The sequence below is a fragment of the Tiliqua scincoides genome, chromosome 6 (genome assembly GCF_035046505.1).
Source record: "Tiliqua scincoides isolate rTilSci1 chromosome 6, rTilSci1.hap2, whole genome shotgun sequence".
Classification (NCBI taxonomy): domain Eukaryota; kingdom Metazoa; phylum Chordata; class Lepidosauria; order Squamata; family Scincidae; genus Tiliqua; species Tiliqua scincoides.
The window spans coordinates 48,061,384-48,071,039 of NC_089826.1; the positions used below are offsets into that span (position 1 = coordinate 48,061,384).

At 39.3% G+C, this 9,656-nt stretch overlaps 1 protein-coding gene across 8 annotated transcripts in view; it reads left to right on the forward strand.

The window, feature by feature from the left end:
* The window catches only part of RAPGEF2 (Rap guanine nucleotide exchange factor 2), a 225,689-nt gene extending 216,697 nt beyond the window's left edge, over positions 1-8,992 (forward strand). For 6 of the 8 annotated variants that reach the window (XM_066631661.1, XM_066631663.1, XM_066631659.1 and 3 more), the window contains 4 exons: positions 1,403-1,628; positions 2,631-3,190; positions 5,809-6,114; positions 6,939-8,992. In XM_066631661.1, the coding sequence (XP_066487758.1) occupies positions 1,403-1,628; positions 2,631-3,190; positions 5,809-6,114; positions 6,939-6,964 (1,118 nt within the window). In that variant the 3' untranslated portion in view covers positions 6,965-8,992. The remainder of the gene's footprint in view (positions 1-1,402; positions 1,629-2,630; positions 3,191-5,808; positions 6,115-6,938) is intronic. The other 2 variants (XM_066631664.1, XM_066631665.1) reach the window with 2 other exon arrangements.
* The last annotated feature ends 664 nt before the right edge of the window (positions 8,993-9,656 follow it).

The window sequence follows — 9,656 nt, forward strand, 5'->3', positions numbered from 1 at the left end:
CAGGAATAAAAATGCAGCCATCGTATAGGTTAAAAACTTGGCAGAACAGAAATTTGTTGACCCATCATTCACAAAGGAAACTGGTGAAGCACAGCGGCTAAGAGATTCAGGGCCCAATTCTATGGGCTGCAGCACAAGCGCTCCTTTGGCGGCGCTGGCCTGTCACAGAAAGTACCATAAGGCACTTTTGCGCCAGAGGTACCAACACACCACCAGCAGTGTTGGTCAGTGCGTGGCTGCAGCACCAGAATGGTGAGGACTCCTGGCAGTAAGTTCTAATGCTGGCCAATGGCCTTTTGGGGGCAGGGGGAGGGCGGAAGAGGGGAGTTGTGAGCCCCGGAGGGTGGCTGAGATGACGGCAGGCTCTGCTGCCATATCCTGACCCCCCTCCTGGCCCACAAAACTTGACATGGGTTTCCTTGATTCTCAGATTCAAAGAGACCCATTGGGGCTGCCTGGCCACTACACAGGGGTAAGGGTGCTACTTCCCTGCCCCATCGAATACAGTGGTTGCCATTTCAGTGCTGTTGTAGCCTTGGGCACTAGGGAAGCATAGGATTGAACTGCCCAGGCCCAGTTCTATCCAGTTTTCCAAGGCAGTGCCAATGGGGCATGCACTGCATCCTCTGCATTCTGTGGTGGAGAGGGGCAGTCATCGAGGCCTCCTCAGTGTTTGTCACATTTCTTTCAAGGTCCTGAACTAAAATAATATTCATCTGCAATCACATGAAGAAAGTACCATACAAAATGTGTGTACCAGTACATAGTATACCAGTAATGTTATGCATTATTTTCTCAACTTTTATTTCTATAGTTGGTTGGGATACACTGAGTAGAACATGTTTGGACCAGCATAGTACCAATGACATTGCAAAACAACATAATCTGTTGATTTAGCTTGTTCCCCCAAGTTATAATCTTGGAAATACTATGACACTATAAGGGTGCAAAGCTCACCCATTTTTCAGCACCGGCATAAGGGCAGTGCAGCTCTGAGGTAAGAGAACAAACATTCCCTTACTTTGAGGAGGCCTCTGTGAGTGCCACAGAGTGCCACTCCTACAACTGCAGGATGTAGCACACATCCCATTGGCACAGCTATGCCAGTGCTGGAATGTTGGTTAGGATTTGGGCCTAAATGTCTTAAGTCTAGAGGTGTTTGAAAACTGTTATTTATTTTAAACAGAAATCAGCCCAATGTGTTCAGTAGGGCTTAGGAATAATCCTTACCGGAAACAAACACCTCTACTTATGTCACTTTACTTGTCCTCACAATAGCATGTTAAAAGCAGAAAATAATCTTATACAGGAACCCACCTAGTTTGGACTTTTATACCAATGATAAAAGATTTGCTATGGGCAATTTTCTGATGGAATAAAATTTACACTCTTTCCTGCATAGGTTATTCTCTGGCTCCCAGTGGCACTGTGGATAACTTCTCAGATTCTGGTCACAGTGAAATTTCTTCCAGATCTAGCATTGTCAGCAATTCTTCGTTTGACTCCATGCCCGTGTCACTACATGATGAAAGGAGACAGAGGCACTCTGTCAGCATTGTGGAGACTAATCTTGGTGTGGGAAGGATTGACAGAAGAGCCATGATTGAACCAGATCAGTACAGCCTCGGGTAGGAATTTTATGTCTGTGCTTTTCAAACATAACACCTAATCTAGCTGAATTTTTTCTCTCTTGAAAGCAGAATTAATTCTGGTTGATAATGATGTGCATTTCGCTACACAGTCTCACTTCAGTGTTAAAAAGCAAATCTTTGTGCTCCTAACTGCAATATGTAGATAATGCTTTCATAATGGTTTCAAAATCTAATAGTTGTGATACTTTAATGTATAGCCTATTAATATATGAAAATAGCAAAGTAGGGGTTGTAGACTCAGCCCTGCCTGGCTGGGAGCTGGGCCTGTTAAATTGATTTGGAGAGTTTTTACTGGGCATTAAAAATTAATTGGTTGTACTATAAGGCTCTTTTCAAATCAAGATTCAATCTCCACACCACCAACCTTGCTATGACCCTGCTATCACCATTGTCACTTTGTCTTTTTCCACAAACTTTTTAAGGTAGTGGGTGTCTGAGAGGAATTGTGGCAACCATTGGTCCTTGAGTTTCAGGCCTAGATATACTGCACAGCAGCTTGCAGTTTCACTAGGGAAATGTCAGATTGAGCTTGTGTTCAACAGGTGGGCATGGCACAGCTCACTTAACTCTTTTTCCATAAAACAAATGGGAAAGGTGGGGAGGGGGTGTTCCTGATTTTCTTCCCAGTTTCATATTTATCTCTCTGGAAAGTAACATGTAACAGGACTTTAGACAGAGTGTGTTCCAGTTAGTTTAGGAAGCGTTATCTGAATTTCATCAGATGTCTGTTTAGCAACTACTGAAGTATGTTATTGGCCCACAGATATCTTTAGAGTTACCTGGTACGTATTTGAGCGAGCCACCACTTTGTAAAAATGCTGCACAGTAAAAAATGCTACAAAGTTTGTATGCATGTATTATTACTACTACAGTTTTTTGGGGAAGTAGTTGCTTCACCTTTTGTGCTAAAATAATGAATGTTACAGTTCCTTTGATATGCTGGTTGCCACTTATCTTTGTATTCCTGTGTCGTTTTAGCTCCTATGCACCACTGTCAGAAAACAGAGGCTTGTATGCTGGGGCAACCATGCTTTCTTCTCCCAGTACAGAGGAGCTGTCACAGGATCAGGGAGACCGAGCATCTCTTGATGCAGCAGATAGTGGCCGTGGCAGTTGGACTTCTTGCTCAAGTGGCTCTCATGACAACATACAAACAATACAGCACCAGCGAAGTTGGGAGAGTCTTCCTTTTGGACATGCTCATTTCGATAGTTCAGGAGATGGGGCAGGACTGTGGGCCTCAGGCAGCCACATGGACCCGATGATGTTCTTCGATCATGGCACAAAGTATGGCAGGCAGAGTCAAGGTAGGGAGGGCCTTGATCAAGCACAGTCCAGAGCAAGCTGGGCATCCTCCACAGGCTACTGGGGAGAGGACTCTGAAGGTGATACAGGTACCATAAAACGGAGGGGTGGGAAGGATGTATCAATTGAAGCTGAAACCAGTAGCATAACATCTATAACAGCAGAGGATTCAAAGCCAGTTCCCATGCCAGCTCATATAGCTGTGTCAACAAGTAATACAAAGGGTCTTATTGGTAAGTTTAACTTTGTTTACCACAAAGTATCCTACATATTTGTTATAAATCTGAATTTATTTTACAAGTTTTTTCTTTATTTTTTAAAGCAAAACATATATTCCATTCATCGTCTTTTTCTCATGTTTTGCTTTTTCAGTAAAGATTTTTGTGATGTAAAGTTTCCTATTGTAGATATTCCATGTCCCCTCCCCTTTTTGCTGTTTTTTTTAGTCAAATTGCTTCTTGAACATATCTTAGCAATGACCAGGCTTTAGTCATATAGTACTGTAAATTCCAGCTGTTTTTCCCCCCAGGTTGTTAAGACATTTAAGCCACTGTCTTCAGACATGAAAAAGAAACAGATATATGCTTCATTTTTTGTAACAGGAATACTTTTTGCTCATATTGATCTGTTGGGACTATACTGAGGGAATTAGGCAAACCATGACTCTATTAGAATATGATCTCATGCAAGCACTATATACTATAGTAATGCACATGTGATTTCACTTGTAATTGATTCTTCAAAAAACTTTAGTGTGCAAGCTGGGTTAGTGGCATTTGCATTTTCTTCTGTTTTTCCTTAGAAGATGAAAGAAGCATCATATTCATATTGTCTGTGCTGCACACTGTCTTTTATCAGACTTGTTTTTATACAGATATAAGCTAGAGATTCTTTTTCAAGATGTCAACGTGCCCTGCATGCATAATTTAAATCTTATCACAAGCTGCTTTCTATAATTGACTCAGGTGTTATTTGAGTTATCTAGTTTATTTTTTCTCTTTTGTAACTTTGCTGGTATGTTTGTATGCATGTATTTATGCATGCATAGATGCATATGCATGACACACATATATGTGGGGAGCATAATCCAGCTAAAATTAAGTGCCGTAGATACTTGCCTATAGGGCGAGAAATTTCTGCCATTAAATCAAGCTTAGATCATCACCTCACCTTATCTCCAAGGTCACTCAGGAGTCAGGACTTGTCAAGTAATTTTGGAAAAGTTGCTTTTCAAGTGGCACTGGAGAAGCAATGCAGACATAGAGGGGTGTTAATCTCCAAGGCAACCCCAGGCAAGCTACAGCCAAAGTTAACCTTTTCACTGCTCCTGAGACTTCCATTTAAATCAAGCAAGCCTTGTTCCATTTTGCAAATGCTAGGCAGAGGTCTGTTTTTTAAACACCACAATATAATCCTAGTTTCCGTTTGAAACAAAGTTCCAGGCTACAATTCAGTGCACCATTACTTAAGAATAACTCCCATGAAAAGCAATGGGTCTACTTCTGAGTAAATAGGGTTGCAACTATGTGCAACTGCACTTATAGTAATTCCTTGTTGCTTGTTTCTCTGCTGTGAATTGAATTACACACTCCGAGTATGTGTTATAAGTCGTATGTTATATGTAGAGCCTCTGGTTTAAGACACCAGGCACCTTAAAGAAGGATTTGATTAATGGTTCTGCAGTGGTTCCCAATGTTTTTATTACCTGCATACCCCTTGGCAGTCAATTCCATAAATTTTACCCCTCATATTAGCAAAATGTTTTTATTTAATGTGAATAATATAAGCCCTCATCTCCTCTCTATGATAACCCAGACTTCATGTATTCATCATAGTATTCTCCCTTTTTATCTGTTTGAGGAACTGAAGACTGTGTCTTTGCAATCTTGCACCAGAAGTGTCCTGAGAAATTCTTGGCGATTGATCACTTTCATTGATTCTTGGTGACTGATCACGTTTCAGCTTTTTTACTATGCTGGTTTTCAATCACTGAGTCATATATAAATTGATTACCAAAAACTAGCCAGTGGTAGGGCTTTCACAGCCAACTAGCTACTTCCTGCCTTGCTGGCCCTGCAAGGCATTCTGGAGCACTATCTGCCTTTTTCTGCCATTATTCAATTATTTTTCAAGTACCCCTAAAGGTCCTGTCAAGTGCCTCTGGGGGTACATGTACCCCAGGTTCGAAACCATTGTTCTGCTGGTATGTTGTTTACAATGCACTTACTCTGATAGTGTTTACAAAAAGGTTGTAAAGACCTAAATTGAAAAAGTTAAAGAATAAAAGTATATCTTATGATCTTTTACTATATTTTTAATAAATTAGAGACTGTAAATTAGAGTCTCTAGTAAAATTAGAGTAAAATTATATTTTACTATATTTTTAATAAATTAGAGACTGTAAATTAGAGACAGTTCTTAAGTAACAATTATTGGTAGGTTATTTTTCAGGATCTGGCCTCAGGTAAAATCAGACAAAACTATAGTCAGACAGCCCCCTAAGTTTAACTCCCAACTTATCCGAGGGTCACATAAAATTCCATGATTTTTGGCTCAAAAACCTTCCATCGACTTATGTGTGAGATTGACTTATAGACGGGTATCTGCGGTGCTTTGGGATCCCATTGGCTTATATTTGAACACATGCTTTACTTTACTACTAGAAACAATGAAATGTTCTAAACTTTTGGCTGAATTTTGTCAGTGTTGTGTGTGTGTGATGCCAAGTTGTTCTAATGTATTGTATAACTCCAGTGATTAGAATTAATAGAGCCAAGTAGAGGCTCCATATTGTTTGTAACAAAAATGTGTAAATTATTAGCAGGGCTGATGACGCACTATTTTACTGCAGCTCGAAAAGAGGGTCGCTATCGTGAACCACCACCAACTCCACCTGGTTATATAGGAATACCCATTGCTGACTTTACAGAAGGAGTTTCTCATCCAACCCGAAAACCTCCAGATTACAACGTCGCACTTCAAAGATCTAGGATGGTGGCACGGTCAAGTGAAGCAGCTGGGGCTTCACCTTCACAGCAGCAGTCACAGGGTCATTCATCTAGCAGACCTGCTAATAAACCTCAGTGGCACAAACCAAATGAGTCAGAACCACATCTTGCTCACTATCAGTCTCAAGGGTTTTCCACAGAGGAGGATGGTAAACACCTTATCACATTTTCAAAATGCTAAGTAAAGGATTCATATTGCATTCAGATGAGGTGGTACAGGTCCCAGAAAGGGTATATACCTGTTGTCATACTCTGAGTTCATAAGTACGCCTGTTTTGCTGTCTTAATGGTTTCTGGCAAAATAATGGCTAGAAAGATGGAGGTTTCTATGGCCTGTATGCCAAGTCTTTGTTTGCAACCCAGACTTCAGGCTGAAACATACCATGCCAAGAAAATTGATGTTATTTCAATCAAACTACACCTGTCAAGGCCCATTGAACTATTAACAACCTTTGAAGGATGTGATGTGTTTTTAGAAGTTCAAAAATTTCACCACCCATTTGGATGCTTGTTTTTATGTGATATAGTTAGATGGTCTTCCATGGGCTGAATGCTTAAGACATTTCTTTATCGTAAAGTTGTATAGAGGATGTTAAATGCACTACTGTTACGGCAGGATGTTTTAAAATCTTCACTTATTCTGAAGCTCATCAAAGCATTGTAGATTATGACAATCGAGCCAAGTACAGGGATACATAATATTTGCATGAAATGTGTTAAATTTATCTTCCTTGACTTAATATTAAACTGAGTAAGGTTCTAAATTTACACAAGCTGATTTGCTTAAAATTGACATAGGCAGAAGAGTTTTTCAAGTTAAAGAACTTGTTTTATTCCAAGGGGAAAAAACAGGAAAAATTATTAAAGAATATAAGCGTTATATTTAATGGAAATGTGAAAATGCCACATGTACATTCATTTGCTACCTAGTTTTTAAGAGTTGAAATTTATTTCCCTCCTGTTGTATTTGCAGAAGATGAACAAGTCTCTGCCGTCTAAGAACTGGGCCTTTCTGGATCCTGGGTGAGCCAACTTAAAGGAGAGCACAAGACGATGTCCCTAGTGTAGGAGCCTTGGAACTCTAATTAAAGGATGGTGGACCTGTTTGCCTCCTTCCCTGCCTTAAAGCAGCATGGGGCTTCTTCTTCCCCTTCCTCCCCCACTCTTTTTCCCTTGCATGTGAAATACTGTGAAGAAATCGCCCTGGCACTTTTCAAACTGTGTTGCTTGAAATGCACAGTACAGCGTTCTCCCAGCTACCACTGTTGCTGTCTGCCACATCACACAGTAGCATTCCAGATTCCAAGATCAATGTATCAAGATGATTAACTCTGACTGCACTTCCCTGATGCCTGGAAGCATTTTTAAAAATCTTCCTCAGATCTTAATTGTGATCCTAGCACTTCACCGCGTTTGGGATAATGAGATCAACTCGTTGACAAGCTACATTTGGCCTTTAACCTTCTAAAAGAGAAACACATTGAAATCCTTCAAGTACACAGTGCTTGTTTGCTTGTTTACAATGCCTTTGTTGCTACTCTAAATGTTGTGTTCAGAGGGGATAATGTTACACATAATTACAGTATTATTTTGTGCTTTTTAAGAACAGTTGTCAGCCTGGACTACTCTTAAAGAAGATATAGTGTGGCTAATCAAAGAGCATGGTCATATAGGGAGGATTCAACCTTTCATTGACCTTTGAGCTTCATTTTTAGTGTTCCATTCAAAGCACAGTTGACAGATTTTATGATTGCTGGTATTGTTGATTTGCATCTATAATAATGCAGGGCTGCTGAGTTCTGCAAGTAATCAACAGAGATAAAAAAAGAAACATTTTATATCCCTGCCCTGTGCCTTGAGGACTACAGGATGGTGAATGGAGTGAAAACATTTGTCCAACTCAGATGACCAATGGCAACCTCACCTTTTCCTAAAAATCTTTTTCTCCCCAAACCTCCCCCCCCCCATTCTACCATAATGGTTGTCATCACAGAGAAAGCATCAGGATAATGGTTAATTGCTAGTAAAGACAAATCAGGAAACTGCAGCTAATACTAGCTGTTAATATGTATTGATCTAAAAATTTTGTTTTTCTTTTGGCTTGACATTTGGAAATAAAAAGCCTTTCAATAACAATAATTAGTATAGATCAACCAACCCAAAATTTTGCAGTACAAAAATATTTACAAATATTGGTGGCTTGTAGGGAACACTGCATGTGTCAAAGAGGCCAATGAATTGAAATCACCTGCTCACAGCTGCTGTTAACCCTTGAATGACTGAAATGACATGACTCCTTGTCCCACCACACACACACACACACACACCCCTACACCTCCCTTTCTATTTTTGTGTTGGTTTTGCACAGACTCCGGAAAAGTGAAGGCTGCCAATCCGAGTAGTACTCAAATGTGAGGAACTGCTGGTCTTGGATTTTTTTTTTCATTGAACTCAGCTGATCATATTGATCAGTAGATAAACGTAAATAGCTTCAACTTTTAAAGATCAAATTGCAGTGTTTTTTCACTGTATTGAACAATGTCAGTGCTTTATTTAATTCTCTTTCTCCTGTAATCATGGCTTTTTGTCTATTTGCTTATATATCACATTGTCAATTATGCATTTGTAATTTTACATGTAATTTGCATTTGCCAGTTTCATTATATAGGCTATGGACCTCATGTGCATATAGCAAGACAGAAGAAATCTAGCTCTATCACAAGTTGCACAAATGTTATATAGGCATTAAGTAATTGTAGACCATAGGACTGCTAATCTCAGTTCACTCTGTGATGTCAAGTGCAGAATGTACAACTAACTGGTGATTTCCTCATACTTTTGATACTACTTGTACCTGTATGTCTTTTAGAAAGACATTGGTGGAGTCTGTATCCCTTTTGTATTTTTAATACAATAATTGTACATATTGGTTATATATTTTTGTTGAAAATGGTAGAAATGTACTATGTTTATGCTTCTATCCAGTTTGTATGAAGCTGGAATATAAATAAATATAACATTAATGAACTTTGCATTGTTTTGTGCTATATTGCATGTTTGATTAGGATAAATTTAATGGAGAACTACATGCAGAGAAGTAGCTTTACTTCCTGTTCTTGTTGCCACTGTTGCGGGCTGTCTGTTTATAGCATACATCAGATTATAGCAATAGTGACACCAGCAAATCTTGAACAGTATACAGTAAAATGTCACCAACTCTTAGGAGTTGTAAAACTCTGTCTATACTGACAGCCAAGTTAATGTTTATTAAGTGAAGCTGATAAATTAAGACTCCAGCGTCTTGACATTGTGCTTGCTAGAAAAGTAACTCAAGAAGAAAGCAGTCTTTAACCTTTCTGTTGACTTTCTTTAAACCATCATTAAATAGCATTACTATTTTAATACAGAATTTCAAGGAATGTATAGTCATTGTTAAAATATAAGAGACAAAGCAACTCAGGAGTCTAGTTTTCACTAAAATAATCCTGTTTTTGGGCTGTACTACTTCAGATTCTAAGAAGTCTTGTGTACCCTAACCTTCCTTCCAAAAAATCCCTCAACCTAAAAACTTGGTGTCTGAGACAAGAGTTTTAGCTTAGTCTTCTCATGCTGATTTTCTGTGTGAGGAGTATTTAGTCATGTGGATCACCAATTACAATCTGACATAGTAAAGCAAAGGTACAGGGTCATC